This window comes from Clinocottus analis, unplaced genomic scaffold, assembly GCF_023055335.1.
Source record: "Clinocottus analis isolate CAN_PGR_092001 unplaced genomic scaffold, fCliAna1.0.p SCAF_7, whole genome shotgun sequence".
Taxonomy (NCBI): Eukaryota; Metazoa; Chordata; class Actinopteri; order Perciformes; family Cottidae; genus Clinocottus; species Clinocottus analis.
In genome coordinates this window covers 17761609-17782232 of record NW_027176229.1, presented here as the reverse complement: position 1 = coordinate 17782232, position 20624 = coordinate 17761609, and the positions used below count along the sequence as shown (strand labels likewise).

At 41.2% G+C, this 20624-nt stretch overlaps 1 protein-coding gene across 2 annotated transcripts in view; it reads right to left on the bottom strand.

Moving 5' to 3' along the window:
* unc5ca (unc-5 netrin receptor Ca) overlaps window positions 1-20624 on the bottom strand; it is a 170751-nt gene that overhangs the window by 19486 nt on the left and 130641 nt on the right. Inside the window, exons 5-9 of one of the 2 annotated variants that reach the window (XM_068604871.1) lie at window positions 19976-20156; window positions 17361-17528; window positions 16955-17119; window positions 10840-10896; window positions 1477-1668 (exon numbers count right to left, since the gene is read on the bottom strand). In XM_068604871.1, the coding sequence (XP_068460972.1) occupies window positions 1477-1668; window positions 10840-10896; window positions 16955-17119; window positions 17361-17528; window positions 19976-20156 (763 nt within the window). The remainder of the gene's footprint in view (window positions 1-1476; window positions 1669-10839; window positions 10897-16954; window positions 17120-17360; window positions 17529-19975; window positions 20157-20624) is intronic. The other variant, XM_068604873.1, reaches the window with a different exon arrangement.

The following is a 20624-nucleotide window of genomic DNA, read 5'->3' as shown; positions in this document are numbered from 1 at the left end:
AGAGAGAGAGAGAGAGAGAGAGAGATGTGGGGACATAATTCTTCATTAATAGTAATCGTAGATGGTCCCTTGACGCAGAGTGACAAGCATCCTAATGTTTTTCTGATAAAATGTCACCCAATCTCCGCTCATGCGAAGGCATTTGTCCTTGTTCACACACACACACACCCACACACAAACACACACATGGACATACATGTGTGCACACACACACACAATTACTTCCTCCCGCTGTTTGCAAATTTGCGTTGCATCCTTTTTGACCTCACTTTCCAGTTTTTTCCTGTACAGGATACATTAACTTTAACCATTCACCCGCAACTGACCACATTATACACACACACATGATGGCAAACTGTTAAAACTGTGTAAGGTATTCTGTTAAAGGTGTGTAGCAGTGCACAGAATGTCTATTTGTCGATCCTTCAACATGATTTACACAGAATCTGTGTTGTTCTAAAATGCCATTTCCTGTACTACTTTGTCAAAGTATGAACACTTCATTTGTCATTAAATATTTTCAGACATCTAATTTGCAATAATTTATGCACATGTATGGGTATGCCGGTTAGTGCCTCCATGGATGCTTTATTGAGCATGATTGCAACATATATTACATTTTGTCAAAGTGTTTTTTGTCATCTATTTGACAAACACAGATAGTTCAGAGGAAAGGTCATAAGTTCATAGCATTCTTGGACTGATACCTCAGTCAGGCCTCCCCAATCCTGCAAGTTCCAGTAAGCTATCAAATGCATGCATACAGGTGTACAAGTGTGTGTTGCTGCGGGCTTCTTGTTGTCTTATCCTAGACAGAAAAATAAAAAATGACGACGCAGACAGAGAAGAGTGAACGATGGCTCCAAGACAAACAGGGAGGGAGTGTCTGTGGCGGGAGGAGTCACTGTGACAGGAAAGAGACAGAGACACAGCGATGGAAAGACAGACACCAAGACGGCGACGGAGAGTGGAGGATGCTGATAAACAGGAAATGTGATTGACCTGAATGTGCAGATGGGTAAGAGAGAGAGAGAGAGAGAGAGAAAGAAAAAGTGAGACAGAGAAGGAGAATGACAGAGAGAGACTCCTTGATGGAGGAGAGTGGTCTCCGGTAGAGACAGAGATTATTCCAAAGCAGCGAAGATTGACAGCCGAAGGCCGAGGAGAGAAATAAAATGGCGCTATGAAAGCCTAGAAAAGAGGACTGAGTCTATACGGTTATTTCTCTTGGGTCACATCTGATATTCTGTATCCACCTGTCAATCTATAACCCCATCTATCTGCAGTGTCTTTCCATCTGCCTATTTACCCATCTATCTATATATCACTGTGTATATGATGTAATTAAAAACCTGTAGACCTCCAATAGGGAGAGTATCATCTCTGTTGGGTGGGATTACAGGCAGTGAAACGCAGCTTTTCACTTACACTGGAGACATTTTAATATTTGTCCCACCCTGGGTCACATTTCCTCACCTGATCTGGCAGTTTTGATATTAACAGACTGGAAGCCTCCATTCAGTGCCGAGGTGTCGATGATGTCTGAGTCAAAGTCGCGGTGCGTCTTGCGGTACACAAAGAGCGCCACGATGACAGAGATGACCAGGCACATGATCACTGCGATGACGATGCCCACGTAGAGTGCCACGTCATCCGTGCTTGGAGCCGCTGCACGGGACACACAAAGGAAGAGAGACACAATTACAGACAGCAAAATTACTTCTTAAGAGGAAATCCGTCAGAAAAGTGGGATTAAACAGGCAATTTTAGCTCTTATGGAACGGCAGGGCAGTGGCAGAGTATAAATTGATATGCATAAGACAAGATGACATGCATTACAGGCCTCCAATTACCTTGATATGGCTTTCTTTCATGATTAATTTGTTCTTTATTCGTGTTCTCGTGCCTCAGACCACCTATCAGACTCAAAAGGACAACTTCTATAGGTTCCATTTCAAATGAAATGTTCAAACCCCAGCCAGTGTAATACGATCATGTGTCTAGACGGAGGTAGAGAGAAACACAGACCTCTTTCATTAAAAAAAAGAGGTAGCAACTCTTAAAACTTAATAAGGCTGTTAATTATTTTACAAGGGTCCTAACATCCTTCTTCAATCCGGCTGAGACTTTAATGGTGGTTCAGCAAGACCAGTGGTAGATTTGTCATTCATCATCCATATTCTAAAGCAGACTAAGAACATTTTAAGTGAAGGGAAATGCAAATGGTAAAAGGCATGAGCCAAGCTTGAGGATGAAGGGGAGAAGAAATTAGTAAAGGATGAGAGGAGACAAGTGTAGAGCACAGGGGAGGAATGATGAGGAAGTAATACGAGGGAGGAAAAAAGTGGAGAGGAATATAGAAAAGAAGATACACAAGCAGATGAGGAGGGAATATAAAGGGGAGTTAAATAAAGAGAATAAAAGAAGCGTGTAAAAAGAGAATAAGGAAGCAGAGAAGATGAGAGGAAACAAGTAGGGCACAATAAATGAGGAGAGGAAAATAGAGGAGCGGAGAGGAGAGAGGTGAAAACAACAAACATGAGGAAAACCTGGCAAAAGAAGTGGAAATGCACTTGAACTTCAAAGCAGCAAAACAAACAATCCTTAATATTTAACATGAAAGCGTCTGTTAAACTTTTTGGAGGAGTCTCACACTTAAACCACTCCTCGTATAATCACGTCCTCTGTAGCTAGTAGGAAGGGATTTGTCTGCAGCTATTAAAAAGAAGACAGAAAAGTATAGGAAGGCTCCTTTTAATCTGCCCTTAAAGTTGAGAGGCAGATAACAGGCTTTTAGCTACAAACAGCCTGAGTCACTTGCTAAAGGATTTGCTGTTGTCACATCAGAACAAGTTCAGGAAGCATGCGCTTCATTATGCATGAAAGAATCCTTTGATGAGGCGCACAAACATTCGCGCTCACATATGCCGTAGCATGATACACACATTCGCAGAAGAGAGGTCACTCTTGATGGTGTCAGTTGCTCATTTACCACTTGGGGGAGCTATGAACCACTTTAGTGTCTCTGGGGAGCTGGACCTAGGAGGGCCAAGCATATCCCTCTCAAATACGCCTGTGACTCAAGGTTTAGAAATAGCACAGAGTTGTCAAGCCCTTTGACGTAAAAGAAAACACTATTCTAACAATGTGCATTGTGTGTTGACATGGTGCCAAGATACTGTGATCAAGGTGATGGTAAGTGGGTCAAACAACCAGTCACAAACATGTTCAAACTTGATATTTAGGTTATGCGTTTCTTATTTAACCAACGCTCCATCCTGACAGTAACTTGAGCTACAAGGAAAAGTCAAATAATCAATTAAATTTCAATTAATTTGAACATTTACGTTCAAGTGAGCCTTAACAAATTAACAAGTTGCAGATACGATTGTTAACAATGACCGGCGCGCAGAAGAAGACCGGACTTCTTCCCCCTATTTAAGGGGGAACCCCCTAAATATCGACTGTTTTCCCCAGAGACTAAACGGTCGTCAGTACAGCTGATGGGTTTCAAGATTGAATCTGAATCAATCGTCAACAAATCAATCAGCGACTGCATCTATTTAGATCATTGATTGCGTTTGGTTTGTGTTTTTTACATGCAGAAAAGCCATATATTCTCCGATTCCAGCTCCTCAAACATGAGGGGTTCCTGCTTTTATTTGTCTTATGGAACTGCAAACTAAATAGGTCTGCGTGTTGGACAGAAACGTGAACCTTCGGCCATTGAAGATTGTGATCAATTTGAGTTATTTCGGCATTTAATAGACAAAACTGAGATTAATCAATGATAATAATATTGATAATAGTTATCTTACCTGCCTAATGTTGATCTCTAGTTTAACTTTGAATGTATGGAAACGTAACGTATGGCATGACGCAGATTGTAATGAAGGAAATTAAACATTCAAACAATTCTTTGTTTAATTGTATGCACTTTTTTCACAAAGATTTATGACGCTGTTCTTCACATTTAACTCCAACTTAGAGCACATCCTTTAAATCTCCAAAGTTCAACCCCTATGGATTTTGTCATATGCAATTACTAATTTCCTTTTGATGTTAAAAATATTTCTATAAGAATGCCCAAACATCACTGCTGCACAGAGTTGCCCTGACATCAAGGTCCTTGCACTTGCCACGGGGGAATATAAATAGATAATCCTCTTAAGCACCAACTCCCTGATCTTAATTATAATCACTATCATACTCATCTATTTAGGGAATATAACTTCAGAATATGTGGGGGCCAGACAGCCATAGAACATATATCACTTAATTTATTTCTATTATCGTATCGTGTTGTGGGCCACTTTGGGATGGATTAACTAGGCTATGGCTTGTTGTGTTCTTGAAGTATGTGCATACGTGTACTGTAGCATGTTTTATACCAGTGGGTTTACGAATCCTTTCTAGGCTGTCTATCAGTTGATATCCCATCTCTCTCAGATATTCCTCTCCCTCCATAACTCACACCTCTGTCTCAGACTCCCTGTGTCTCTGTGTCTCCAACTGTTTGATTTTCAGATGAATGAAACAACACATCCCATTAGAGTTCCTACCTGCCTGGGTAACCTACATATAACTGCAGGATATCAAGTGGTTGCTTCTTTTTCTTTTCCTGCGAATTTTCTCAGTGTTTTTCTGTCCTTGATTTCCATCGTTGCTTTCACCTTACCAGTAAACATCACGCACATTATTAAGAGTAAGTGGACAAATGGTGCTTAAATAGTAGCGACAACACAACAATACATGTTCATTTCTCAGTTATTGAATGCTACTGAGAATCATAGAAGGCACTTTCGCTAATAGTGATCGGCTTCAAGGAAATGGATGTAAAAAGAAAACATATTAAGAATCTTCTGAGTCTCTAAATCCATGATGGCCCATGCAGAGTTTGATTCAATTGTTATATTTCTAATAGACCATTAAATGTTCTTTGCTGCAATATGCAGTACAATTTCCTTTTGACTTCACATTCGAGCCTATTCTTAAGAAAAGGTCTTCATTCTCTCTCTGAACACTCAATTACAATACAAACTACTGTCGGATAGCTTCTTTTCAGCACATCCACATCCCTCTGTGCTCTCTGTATGTGTGGCGACCGCTCGCTTCCACTTGGGATCGTTGTCCGCTTTGCTGTTTGCTCTAATTTGTCTTTCAGTTTGTTGCTCGTCAGCTGATGAGCAACAAACTGATCCTGGTCTGGGCTCTTCTTTGGCGGACATGACTGCTGTTTAGCTTAGCTTGTTTCCCACATCTTCACACACCCTGACATTCCTGACTACTAACTCTTTTGTTCAATTTATTCTATGTATTCTTTAAATAAACGTGTGAAATCATTACTTTTAAACTTGCCTAGTCTCCTATTTATGTTGTAGCCTTTAAACTGGGTTGTAACATGAAGGTTGTCCTGTTAATGTGAGTAGCTGTACTGAATTGTTTTCCTGAGGAGTGTGTTTGTGTCCCCGTGCTGTGTTGTGTTGGCGCATGGTTCCCATGGTCCTGTATACACGCTGAGAAAATTGCTGTTCTATCTCCGTTAGGTTTAAGAGCGGATTCCCATTGGAGTTCGTTGGAAGGTTTGCTAGTGTGGTGACGAAAGTGGTTGGAGCAGTTGTCTCGGGGGCACATCCAAGGCTGCAAGTGGGTTGTCAGTTCATGGTTGCTTTACTGGGCCTGTGGGTTTCAGTGTGTAACTACCCACACAAGCTGAAGACTAAGAGGGAGTTTAGCTAGTCACAAGTAAAGCAGTTAGAGGTTCGGGGCTGCAGTGATGTTGGCTGTTAGTGTGTTAGTTTGATTCGATACGGATCAGTTTGTTTTGTGTGTGTTTGAGTAGTCAAAGTTAGTTTCCTCCATTATGGCTTTTGTGGAGGAGTTCTTAAGAGCCCCATTGGAGGAGTTATTGGATCACTGCTCGTTGGGTCTCATATTTAACTTGCTGTTAGTCTTGGGTAGAAAGTTTGATGAATCTGGCTTCACTGAGAGAGACACACGTTTTAGATACTGTTTAGTTTAAAACAAATATATTCTGGTTTTTTTTTATATAGTAATGTTTCTGGGTCATTTTTGACTCAAATGAGAGCTCGGCACGTGTGGCGAGTGTGTGGGGAGTTGGACCCAGTGACGCTGCAAGTGTTTTACCTGAAGACTCCTGATGCAAAGTGAGCAGTCGATTATAATGGTTCATATGGGAAGCAAGTTGGTAGTTGAGAGGGATGTAGGGGAACTGTATTGGGAACTGTATTGGCTTGTTATCTTTCGGAACATAAGCGCTACAGTGAATGCTTTGGTTGGTGAGATCTGTGTTGTACTTTGGTTGCCTCTTTGTGCTGCACTTCTGGGGATGACTTGGTTGGCTCTGTGTGTTTACCCCTCGTTCTTGCATTCCTATGCATGACCTGGCCCTCCCAAGAAACCTTGTTTTTTAATCTTATGCTGGACCTTATTACAGTGTAATCTCTTTGGCCTTCCATCTAAGCTCTTCTCATAAACACTCATCCATATGTTTGAGTTGCTGGGTTGCAAAGATTGGTTGGCAAGCTGGAGGAAGCACTACAACCGGTTCTGTATATTTTGAATCTGTATGTAAATAATGAGCTGTTGCTATTCCCGATGGGAAAAATCTTTTTATGGAGGATTACCTTTCCTTTCCACTTGGAGTATGTGTCCTGTTTGCTGGCTCTAATTTGTCCTTCAGGTTGTTGCTCATCCGCTGATGAGCAACGTCCTTGGTGGACACGGCAGCTGTTTTGTTTGTTTCACACATTTTCACACATCCTGACATTACTGATGACTGACAATCAATGTTTGTTTAGTTTATCTATTATTTAAATACATGTGTTTATGACTGTTACCTCTATTATTCATCTGTTCTCCCAGTCATTTTGCCGCCTTTTTGCCGCCATTTTGCCGCCTTTGAGCCGGGTTGTAATAGTATGTGTGTATTTTATTGGACTTTCATTTCATTGAGGAAAAATTAAACAAAAGTGCCACTCTGATTTTGAAACCTGTCAATTCTCTATTTTATTGTCTGACAGTCTTGCATAACAGGCGGTCTTTGTGACAAGATAGGGCCTGAAAAAGAGACTGTACATGGGTGAGCACTTTTGACCAAACCAAGATGACTGAATAATGTGTATGGCCCTCTTTGTGTATCTAAAAGTGGCCCGAGGCTATGCTTTGTGAAGCACGAATGATGATATCTGCACTGATAGAATGAGGAAGAAGCACATGTCTGAATAAATACTACGAGGTACACACCTCGGTTCATTTTCATGGGCACTCATGCAAGCACTGACACTCAATGAATGCTTGGCAGACATGCACACATCCATTTTAACTTTTATCCCTAAGCCAACTATCTCTGGTGCTTTTCCCTTTTTTTTTTACCTGACGAGCAGTTTCACCTCCTAAGTATTCGCCTGCAAGTCATACGATAAGATACAAAATAGTAAAGGAATCGAATAAGCAATATGTCTGATGGCTTTATAAAAGAGGGATAATGTTCTGTGTAACAGGTCGGGACACAAACACATACAGGTGAAGAAATGCAGGCGCAAATGTTGGCATCAATATCGGCCCCTAATGATAAAAATAAAATACAATTTTGGTTTGTTTTGCCGGAATAAGATTATAATCCAAAAAAACAAATCTAAATGCACACCCATCTGGATCCATGATAAGAAGTCTTGTCATTTGGCATCATGGAATGTGAAGGTGAAAATTAAAACAAATCATAGCAACATGTTATTGCAAATTAAATGTCATCATTTTGCATGACACTGTTACCCAACGTGTGCACGCCTGAAGAGTGTGTTTATGTTGTGCCTACATGTGCGATCGAATCCGAATGGTCTTCGGTTTCAGAAGCAAAACTTTTCATGTAGTATTCATTGTGCACATGCCAAATTGTTTGTTTGGAGTGTACTGTCATGATGAGCGAGCGTGTTTGCATGTGTGAGATGACTGGCTGATGCGGTCCTTCACTGTGCCCAATAATATTGGGCTTTGTAATTAACACACACAAAAAAAAGATCTAGTTATTTGGTCACATACAGTTGGTAATTGCATTAGTGTGCCAAACTATGTGACTAATAAAGCTTTAGGGTTCCAGAAAATGCGGGAAATACACACACAGACGACGACCAGCACTTGATTAAACACATTGGTTCAAGTCACAGAAGCCCCGGCTCAGTCTCAGTCAGCATGGATCGCTGTCTATTGATTGGCTGGGCTTTTTGTCATTGACAGAGTCTGTCCAATCTGCCACAGAGAGGAAACAAGGATAACTCAGCTTAGCTTGCCTCTATCTCCTCTTTGATCTGCATCCAAAGCAGAGCTCTGGACAATCACTACTTGAAACTCATTCAACTGCCTTTTTGATCTTCCTTGGCACAAACATGCAAACACCAGCCATACTGCATTGCTGGCAGTCGCACACACGTCCGTTCTAAGTAACTGGCAGGGATGAACGGTCAGAGGAAGAACGCGAGCAGTCATTTGTAAATGTGTCTATCCTTATCTTCTTTACTGGGGGTGGAAAAAAAACGTGGTGCCAAGAAATAAAATATGGAGTCACTAAAGCCAGAAGGTGTAATTCCATGACAACAAACAACTCTGTTCAGGTATATAAAGTCATTAGATTGCATGCCCCGAGTAACAACCCTGCAATACAGTCCAATTGCAGCTATTTAGTGAATAGACTGAATACAAGCCTTTCAGTGCAATTTGTTTTATCCAACTGAAAGTAACATTTTGACCTCTTTAAATGTCTGCTGGCCACAAGCATGAATCACACATCTACAGCTCAGCCACTTCCTATCCTTCTCTTCGCCTCAAGCCAAGCTGACTGACACAAACAGCCGTCTCACAAAATAAAGACATGGAAGTCAACAAAAGCCAACACATCAGGGTGAAAATGTTAAGTAGAAGAATATTTATAATTATAATACAGTTTTGGCGTATGCTTTTTTGGCTCGTGGGTAAATACTTTCAGTCTTCATACATGAGGTAATGTTCTTACTTATGAAGCAGTCCACACATAACTACAATGTGAGCCACAGGCCTCGTTATGGTCATGGTGAGTTTAAGGCCGTGAGAAGACAATAACCAGGTACCCCTTGTCCCAAAATCATGAAACCACTCTCAAGAGAAGACATAGTCTTAAAAGTGCTGTTGGTAAGGAGGTTGCATTACCAAACAGAGAATATGGGGCATGTTCTGAAAACTGAAATCTCAGCACCTATACATAGTTATGAAGTCACCAGTATAGTAGCCATTGAATCTGCATTGGAGTAACAGGAATCGTTCACATTCCCCCTTTAACTAACAGCTGAGGTTTCAAAATCAGATTTCAGGATGTAATTTGTAATACTAAAACCAGAGTGACAATCTGTTAAATGAGCAGCGACTGCTCTATTTCTCATCTGTACTTCTCTCCGTGTCTGCATCTGTCCGGGACTAGTCATCTCACAAAACACACCGGGATGATGAAACTGCTTCAGAAGACCCTAAATGGGAGTCATTAGAACACATCACAGACACTCATAGATTGCTTTGACGAGAGCTCCTGCAGTGACAGAAGTAAAACACTCGGTTTAAATAAATGGCAGAGATCCTATCTCTCTTCCATCTCTCAATGATTGTGTTTTTAAAAAACTTTCCCATTATCTAATTCTGGAGACAAAGCAGTAGAGCGTGATGGAAAGAGCTTGTGTTCTGTATCTCCAAACAAATTATTAAAGTATTCCCCTTGTCAGTTGATCTTGTGCCTTCCTTTTCTACAAATTATGCATCGGATCAAGCGATCGTTCATCATGGAGATATTTTAAAGAGAGTGGGTCAAATCAGTGGAACCGAATCTAAAGTTCTCCCAGTTCAGTGTCCGTAGTTGGATTCCATCGAGTTCTCTGTGAGCCCATATGTGTGTAAACACAAAGCAAGTGTTTAGAATTAAAGCAAATTGCCTACTTTGGCTATGATCCAAAGCTGGCTGGCGACTCGCCAAAATGACCACAGCTGCAACAAACTCACAAATTGTGAATCAAGTGAACTTGGTGCCGAATCGATTCTCTGCTATCCGACAGGAAGAAAGAAAGAATCAAGTTAATTAAGGAGTCTGTCACCACTTTGATGTATTTACTTTCCAACTCTGGGATCCTGCACTGGATATTAAATGATGTTTTTCGTAGAATCTCCGAACCAAATCATGATGAAATTATAGATACATGAAACATAATGATACAATAGGAATTAAAGTATAACAGAAATTGAATTATCCTTCAAGGCATACCCTGTACATATAAGATTGTGATATTTGCCTTATGTCATGTCAACTATACATAACATTGTTGGAGTTTGAAAGAGGAAAACCAAAGTGACTGGTTTCTTCTGTTGTTGTTTAATACACAGATGTAGCATGTTCATATGATGTACATGTTCTAATAGAAAGCCATAATACATGCATTAGCCTAATAATGATCATGATAATTCCCTTTTTAAGAATGTAGTAAAAGTATTTAGGCATAACGCTTGTATTTCCATCATATAAACATATTATACCATGACTTCCTTTATCTGAGAGCAGAAGGATGTTTTAGAGCTAGTGAGGCCACTGTTTTAGGAGTTTTGTTTGGTCGGCCCAGAAAAAAAGATTGCATAAAGGGAACTAATTTTAAGACAGGAGAAAAACGCTCATCAGGTAACTCCAAATGCCATGTAACAACACAACTAAATGCATGAACCAAAGGTCAACATTCAACCTAGGAAAGAAACACTAAAATGAGAAAGACAAAAAGAAAATGGATGATGATAAAACATAAAACATCAACTTACATGGGAGTCCCAAATCACTCTTTTCTTTGGTCTCAGTTGACATCTGAAACAATGAACCTTGGGACGAGAAAAGAAGGGGATGGAATGGATGGAGGAAGGGAGAGGAACACAACAATCAAAATCAAACAAATAAGTCAAATAAAATGGGACAAACATGGCAGGACATGGACACAAAAACGCCTCAACGTGGAAACGTCAGTTTCTTCCTTTGCCACTTTCTTTCTTTTCTTCTCTCCTACATTACGTTTAAATGTCGGAGTTCACAAATTAATATCAAACGGTAAAAAACAATTTAAATGTAATCCCTTTACCAGAAAATGAAGAAAAAGGATGATTTGAGAAACCCTCTTGTTTGTCGGACGGTTACTGCTGTGTCATGCTGAGTGGTCCACTGAGTCAGACAGAAGGTCTCTGACACAGATGAACTGAAGTACTGATGTATAATTGAAGTGCTGGTGTATAATTGATAAAGGCAAACACAGCAACATGATGCACTTAAAAGCTTCTTGCCAGACCAGCTGGAAGACACACTGATCATCAACAAAGGGCAAGAACAACTGACGAGGTTAAGCGGGGTGATGTGCAAATACCATCATGAAGTAACACACGTGCACAGTTCACAGGCATGATGAGGCGTTTCTTTGTTGCTAGGTAGGTGGGCTTGACACCATTACCCTGGACCTGAATTTGGATATCTCAGCACTGTTTTTTTAAAAATCAGACTCCTCAATATTGTATTAAATGACTTAGCAAATGACTGCCTTTACGCAACCGCACCTAACAAATGACATGCTGATAAATGTCTGAATCAGTGATGACAGTAGGAGCAACATGCCATGACAGAAACCTTTCATGTTTCAATTAGAACAAACAAATATGAAAACATGATGGCAGGAACAATGAAGCGTACATGATTTAGTCGGAGCCACGAGCATTGTGAATGCGATAAGATAGCTGGGATGAGAAGAACACATTGAAGAAAAGGAAAAATAAAAGCCGAAAACAACTGACGAGCAGCTCAGGAAACACTACAAAGTGATGAGAATCCTCAATGAGAAGAAATGAAGATGGGGAGGTGGCATGTTTGATGCACTGCAGAACCTGCTGACACTGATGATTTCTATTTCTATAATACAACAAACACGATTCAATGTTCTCTCCCAACACTAAAGTTACATAACAGCCAGTGTCTACTTGTGGGTTTGAAGAACACACAGCATATTGTCTTTGCTCTGGCGGTATGTACGCACACACACATTCACACAAATGGCTGTAAACAAAGACACACACACACGTGCACGCACACACACACACACAGACATTCACACAAGGAGCTCTGACTGAATCTCTTCCAGGAATACTGATCAATGTGTCAGAAAAATGTCAACAGGCCAAAAGATATCAAACAACACCAACAACTCTAAAAAAAACATGTGAAAGAGCTACAACTTCTTTCACTAGAACACACACACACACACACACACACACACACACACACACACACACACACACACACACACACACACACACACACACATATATATATACACAGACTCACACTGATAAACACATAAACACAAAAAGAGAGGAGGCACTCCATGCGGGCAGAAGTGAGGTCAAATGGATTTCTACCTCTCAGGATTTAACAGGACAACTTTAGAAAAAGGGCAGCGAGAGACGGTGGAGGAGATTAATAGAGAAGCGGGAGGTGTTGGTGGAGAGAGAGAAAGAGAAAGAGAAAATAGATTGAGAGTAGAGTGAAGTGCTTTTTGAGGACAAAGTAAATTACAGAGTACTATCTAAAACACTAACTCCCCCACTACATTGACATTATCACTTCATTCACAAACCTTAAACTTTAAAAGTAAAACATTGTAAAGCAGCAACAGTAAATTAAGTGTGAATATCTGTTTACAATGTGAGAAACATATTTAACTTAAACATACACAAATTGTAGTTTATATCTGGATTTGTTCCAACAGCACTTTCATTTCAAATATTTTCAACTCCTAATGAAGAGATATTTTCGGTGCTCGTGAAACAACACAATGTGAGTGTCTCGGACCAAATGGATACAAGCACTGAACCGTGTTCTGTCCGTGTAAAGGTTGCATTTTCAAAGATCCATCATTCATAAACCAAATGCAAGAATGGTCCAAGAATCACTTCGAGCCTTTCAAATATACTCAACCTATAAAATGCAGTGCGTGCAGAAATCCCCACTAACAACCATACACACACCAACACTCAGACACACACGCACACACACACACACACACGCACACACACACTTCATGGATTTCCGTAAATGCTACAGGAAACAGCTGAAACATTAGTGCTGACATAAAACCACGTCTGTGGAGTCATTTTAAAGACAGAAAATCAATCAGGGGAAATGAGCCTAAATCTATACCTCTCTAGGTTTTATGCCATATTCTGTGGCCATACCTCACAGGCCTCAGGGAATCCTTTAGATGGAGCGGAGACACAGTGTATGATGCACTGCGTAAGTTGCAGGCAGGGCTCTGCATATACTGTAACCTCTGTCAATAATGTGCCTACGGGCAAAGCTTTTTGACCGATTACATCATTTGATTCCACTGCTCATGACACTGACCATCTCTTTGTCTGATAACAGACAGGATTGTCCACTTGTTTCACATCTTTAGGCCGACATTGGCTCCGTTCTAACTATCGGGGAGGGACATAAACTCACTGGCAACCAATGTCCTTGCCCCAATCTGATCTCATCTGTAGTTGACACTGATGTGTAGCCACGCCGGCACATTGGTGCTGCCAGGGTTTTTGAGAGGTAGCAAAGTAAAAAACACTTTTAATCGATTTAGAGCAACCCGCGATCGATCTGTCCATCTATCGTGTCTGTGGTGGATGGCCATGCTGTTATTACTCCTCCTTAGTTGTGGACCGCAGCATGAAAACTCTTGAAAACAGCTTGACGATGACGTTAGTTCCGCCTGTGGTGCTCCACGGATCGATTGCTTTTTCAACCAAGAAACTGCATCTCAATGTCACGATGCCAGACCAATCAGTCAACTCGGTGCACTCAGGCAGATCATGGGTGCATTCTAAGACCCACACTACCGTTATATTTAGTGTGCCGGAACAAGATTAGGTATGTCCCAGTACATAGTATGTCAAATGCAGTATGTCCAAAATACCAGGACGTCCTACTGCGTTCTGTTGCATTTTGAAGTATGCAAGCGAGCCGTCTTTTCTGGTTATTCTCACCCACAATCCTCTGTGCCGCGGAAAATACGTCACATAGAATAAGCTGCCGAGAGAGCAGAGACAGACGACAGCTCTTTGACAGAGTTAAATGTCACGCTACTGACTGCATATTCTATAAGATCATCATGTGTTTGTAGTGTCACTGTGTGGATGATATGTCAGAGAAATGCAGTGGAGTAAAAAGTGCAATGAATTCAGAGTTGTAGTGGAGTGATATCCGACCAGTCCAAAGACGAGGATTGGAACTAATTACATTTAGTGATAAGATGGTAAAAAGGTTATAGAGTTAACTTACTGTTGAGGAGAAGAAAAAACACTCAGCAAGAAAGCAAGTGAGAGTTTGGCGAGGGAACGTGTGAAAGTTGTGTAAAGCCAGCAGAGATATTCTGTGCAGGCTGTTTTGAGTTGCAGGACCTCTCATCTCATTTGTGCTCGTGGATATTGACATTGAATCCTCAATCCATGATTTCTTTCTTTTTAACAGGATTCCCGAGTCACATTATCAATATTCCCGCATTTACATTTCATTTGGACTATTTTCTTTTTAAGTTCCCGAGCGACATTAGGATGCAATATAATTGAGTTCAAGGAAAACAACACAAACTGCGTAGGAATATATAGCGCCATTAAAGGACATCGAAAATCAAGAATAACTATCACATAAAAGCCCACACTCTGTAAAAAAAAAAAAGTACCATAACATAAGTAAAACCATGAGATGATGTAGATCGTTAAGCAACAATAGCATCATATAGTAAATTAATACTCTTTCATTAAATCTGCCAAACCTCCTGTTGGTTGCAGGGACAGAACTACTACACTGTTTGGTTGAATGCATTTGACGTTCTGGTCAAGAGTTTTAAAAAAATACATATTTCAATCTCAAGAGACAATTTGCGTAAAATATATGTCGAAATACAATTTACTTAAATATGATGGCAACCTAAGAATATCTATCAATAATACCATGGGAGTGCTTCAGCCTTTTGTATGTTCTAGATAACCATACTTCTTTCTACTAATATTTTTTTGGGCAGCATAAAGATGTATTTTTTCTTGGCAGGTCCTCAGAGTATTCCCTTGCTCTGAAACTTCTTAAGACGCATGCAGGCATGATCCAAGTCTCTACAGTATACGGCTGCCATGTTGTGTGAAGGGAAAGACCAATAAGAGTTGGTGGCATAATTACAAGCGTGTATGTGCACTTCAAACGTGTTCCTGATTTTGCCTTTTCTCACTTCTCGTCACCCTGACAGGCCTCTCTCTCTCTCTCTCTCTCCCTCCCTCCCTCTCTCTCTCTCTCTCTCTCTCTCTCTCTCTCTCTCTCTCTCTCTCTCTCTCTCTCTCTCTCTCTCTCTCCCTCCCTCCTCTCTCTCTCTCTCTCTCTCTCTCTCTCTCTCTCTCTCTCTCTCTCTCTCTCTCTCTCTCTCCCTCTCTCTCTCTCTCTCTCTCTCTCTCTCTCTCTCTTTCTTCTTGTCAGATGACTGTCTGCCAATTACTCTGAGCATAGGGAGTAACAAGCACTATTCCTAAAAGTCAACAAATAAAATTGCCCCTACCTTGGAAAAAACTGCTGCTGCTATATTTGTGCCATTATGACTCATCCCACATTTTCCATGTGGTTTAGAAATTTACCACATTTTCCATATGTTTTTACTGTTGTCAGAAATCACTAAATGTGGGGGGGTTTGGATGATTGTTCCACATCAATATCTATTACAGCACAACCGTTATGGGATTTTTGGGGCTGATGCTAATTACGATCTTCTAATTCAACTACGATATATCTGCCAAATATACAATAAAAAAGCTATAAGCGATGAAGAAAAAGTCCCCATTCTTTGCAGTTTGCCTTGACTTTTCTTTATAAAACAGGTGTTTTTTTCTCTATAAAAGAGGCTGCTGGAGAAAGGCATAAAACCCGGGCTTCCAAGTGGATGAGGCGAGAGAGATAGCAATGAGGATAAGAGACTTAATGGAAAGAGTATAGCAGTGGTAGCTGGAGGACTAGAGAGTGAGATGTGAAGACTGATGAAGAGGACAAGCGGTGGGGGGAAAGAGGTAAGAAATAAAAAGGATGGGAACAAGAAGACACAAACTGGCAAACTTTACTGCAACGCCAGTAAATCCACTCACAAACTCGATGAAAGATGTATTTGCAAAGACTTTACAAGAGTATGAACGGCGTGTCCCCAAGGTAGCTCAGCACAACCATTTTGGAAAGTCTGCCAAAGCCGACAGACTTAATTGGTTCAGCTGGACACTAATGACACTTTATTTGTCTAAAAGAGTTGTCAAAGCTAGATTTATATTCAGTGAAAGAGACAGTTTATATTAAAACAATGTTGTGTTAATTTGACGGGGAATCAAACCCCAGACGTTGCGTTGCGGTGACTTGCACTAGAGCCTCTCGGGTCCCAAGGCGCCACAAGACACAGGATTTTAATACAGATTTTCGAACATACTCATGAACAATATCTGTAAAAAGATTACACATACTTTAGATATCAACTTAACCAAGTGCATTGCTTACACTACAACGTCCCTTTTCAGGGATAATTCAGGGATGGATTTCTCATGGATCAGAGCTGTTAATGAACACATTCATTTGTCAAGTTACGCATCACTCCTTCCCGTTCTTTAGCTAAATATCTGACCATGCATCACCCCCACGCCCCCCCCCATGGCATGCCTTATCCGGGGTCCCTTTCAAGTCAATTCCCTTCTGAAGCAGTCACTGCAAGGCATTTGTCGAGTTGGCATCCTCCTCTTTCATGGTTAGATAGTACGTATGACACAACTTCAATACATATAGGAGATATACATTAATGCTTGTGCTCTGGAAGATTCATTATAGTAAACTTACTTTGCATGCAGAGTCCGTCGGTACAGTTCTGAGACAGGAGCACCAGCCCATCGCAGTCCTTTCCTCCGTTTTTAGGTGCTGGGTTGTTGCACTCCCTCCTCCTCCACTGGGTGCACTCTGTCCCACAGGCCGACCACTTACTCCACTCGGTCCAAACACCGTCCACTGAAGGAAAGGAGCGAAAAGAATGAGGAACAAACAAAAGACCAGGGAGAAAGAGAGCTTTTAGGAAGAGCAGCGTATATAGAGGGGAATGCAGTCGAAGATGAGTTCAGGACAGAGCACGTACAAACTTGGGACCAAATAGTACAATTGCACAAAGAAGAAAATAATACAATACAGTACAGTATAACACAATGACACAATCAACATGAATGTGGAGACAATCAGACTGGAATGCACTCACCGGTGCACAGTGTCGTGCAGGGCAGTTTCTGAATGGCCTGTCCGTCACACGGCAGTCCTCCGTTGAGAGGGGCGGGGTTGGTGCAGCTGCGGGTTCGTTTCTGGAAGCCCCGTCCACAGCGACTGTTGCACACCGACCACTCCGTCCACGTTGACCAACCGCCGTTCACTGTGGCGGCCGAGATCAGTAACTTAATCAATACAGTAATCCCCACACAAGCATTACTCAGCCATTCCAACAAAACAACAATCTATACCTGCGGCCAATCAAGGAGGTGCTCATTTCAGCTCTAAAATGATCGGCTAAACACAAAGATCCCTTGCTCAACACAATCCTCAATGACATCACACAAGTCCTCCATGACTACTGCAGCCATGTGTTTTAGATTGCGTGTACGTTAGATAAATAGTAACTTTGGTTTTACGCCAGAGGCCATTAATCTTACAAACACAGTCCAAGAAATGTGTGTGGATTGATGAACGCAATTAACAATTTGACACTTTTTGACATAAATAATGTGACTTTGTGGTGTTGGATATTGTTGGCTAGCTGTGGCTTGACCACTCTCATTAAGTGTGTGTATTTGTGTTAGCAAAGCCTGCCTCAAAATTGCCCCTTGAGGAATAATTAAAGTATGCTTGATGGAGTTGTAGCTGACATACCAACAGAAAATCATACACTTTTGTGATATTTATACAAACTAGGTCTGCGATGAAGTAATCAAATGGGCCCAGGGCCTTCAAATCCTATTGTACCAAAGAGGCATCATCCTCAATGTATCGGTGATTGTAATGCGTTGCGATGTGACTGTGTCTCCATGGACTCAGTGTGTGTTCTACACATGCCAGGAGGCAAAGTTGTTGAAGTTTAGCGAGAAACCAAACATACACACACATATAGTCTTGAGCAACTTTTTGCTGCTCTTACTGGAGCGCCATGTTTTCCTGCTGTTGACACTCATTAATAGACACAGCGAAGGGAACACTTACAGATGCCAACCCACGCAGTTGTATAAACCGAGACATGGTGAAACACACATAAACTGTCACGCTGTCTGCAGAATGCTTAACCTTAGACCCTCGTTAGAGAGAGAGCAGGGAGAGGGCTAAAGTACTGTTAGAAGGAATCACGCTTCTTTGAATTTGAGTTTTCTGAATCCTTAACACCAAAACAATGTGTCTTCTTAGTCTGCATGTATCTTTTCTCTTTCTTTGTCTCTCTGTATATCGCTACCCACTTTCTCTACAAGACTCCCTGCATTCTGTCACATTTAGACTCAATCATTGCTTCATTATTTTGTATCACTGTTGTTTTTCTCCGCGAGAAAAAAAATGCGGCAGCACAGTGCAGGCCAAGAGAAGGGCGAGCAGCCAGAGAGGAGTCAGGTATAGAGTTGGAATGAGTCACAAGGACACCCAGAGTGAGAGGGAGAGAGTTGACATCCGGAGAGGTGGGTTGACATTCCTCTGCAGCATCTCGACAGCTTTGTCTCAGCCCAGTGGACGGTGCCCACTCCTTTCCCAACACCCAATTAGAAATGAATCATCAGAGAAAGAGAGGGAGAGAGAGGGAGGGAGAGGGAGAGACCGGTAATATCAGGTACAATCACTTTTGTCATCTACTTTCTGAGGTTCGTCTACTCTATTTTCTTCTTCACTCCTTTGCTTCTCCTTTGTCCTCACCTGTCTCCCATCCATCTATAGCTACACCGTTTTTCCCCCTCCTCATGTTTTAGTTTTCTTCCGCTACTATTTCACCTTGTCAACAGTGTCAGTCGGGCCCTTGTGGAGCCGAGAAGATTGAACCACAGATTGAACAATCTATTTCTGTAAGGATACATCAGTGTCAAACCACTCCATCTCTCGCCGTCTGTATCGAACACGCACACATGCACAGCTATTTTTGATTGAAACACTCCCAGTGAATAGACACACAGTGCAACATTTTAGAGAAACACTGTGCATGTGTGTTATGTGTGAGTGTTCTGCTATACATTGCTGTTCCTCAAAATGTTTCCTATTCTCTGTGGCCGACTGGAATTTGGTCAAATGAAAAAAAAGAGAGCAGCGGGCGAACACGGCATGTGTTTTCTTCTTCACAACAAGCTTTTTCTTCTCAGTTTTTCGTAAAAAAAAAAACAAAAAAAAAACAGCAAGAGAAGAGAAGAGCCTAAAAATAAAACTAACACCATTTATAAGTTCGCTATGCAAAGTGTGTGTTGTTGTCTTTCACAGCTGTTAGCATGCCATATGCTGCACAATTCAATTGATAGTGGGACACTTTACTGAAAGCGCACACATTTGGAAAGCCTGAGTGTTCTAATTTCAAACTGAAGGCGGGATTGGTGGATTTTAATTGGGTGAGGTCAAAGGTGACGTGAGAATATCAGGCCAATCACAAAGAGCTAATTTCATGTGGCAGATGGGGGCTGGCTTGACTGATCAGACCTATGGTTGGGTAGTTTCAAACAGCATTTAAAACGGTGTCATATGAGGAAAATACTCAACATCAGACACAAAGAAAACTCCCCTGCATTCAGGAAAAAAAAGAGAAAAATGACAATATGTTGATCACACTACACAAAGACCCACACGGACAGGAGCATGCAAACACACCGTAAACAATGACGGTGGCCGTAGTGCTCCGTCTTTTGGCCACTATGTTCTTCGCCACACACGTGTAGTTGGCCGTGTCAGACAGACGCGCCTGTTTGATGATCAGGTTGTGGTCGATGGTGATGTAGAAGTTTCGGTCCTCCGCTGGGTCAATTATTTCTTCATTCTTCAACCACTCCACCTGTGAGAGACAGAGACGGGAGGAAATGAAGTCAGTAGGGTTGGATAAAGATGGATATGTAGCTAACAATAGATTATAATAGTAAATTGTGTAATAACGGCATGGTCTTTATTCAATTGTAGACGTGCCTGCCATAAAGTCAAAAAACGAATGAAACCAGATACACAATTATTGCGTCATTAGAGTTTGCCAGTTAAGGCTAATTAAAAAATAATGACATCATCTTGATTTCACAACTGATTCATCCCAAGAAAAAAAATGACTACAAAATTGTTTAGAGAGCGATGTTTGCCTAAAATAGTCCAACCGTGAGAGCAAAAAAGAAAAGAGAGAATCCAGTTTGGTTGTTTTGGTTAAATCTTATTTTCTACCTGTCCAGATGACAAATACAGATGGTATAGAAGGTCGTGGAATACGATACTGGTTTAATCTTTTTTGTTGTTGTCCCAAATAGAAAAAGCTTTGAGG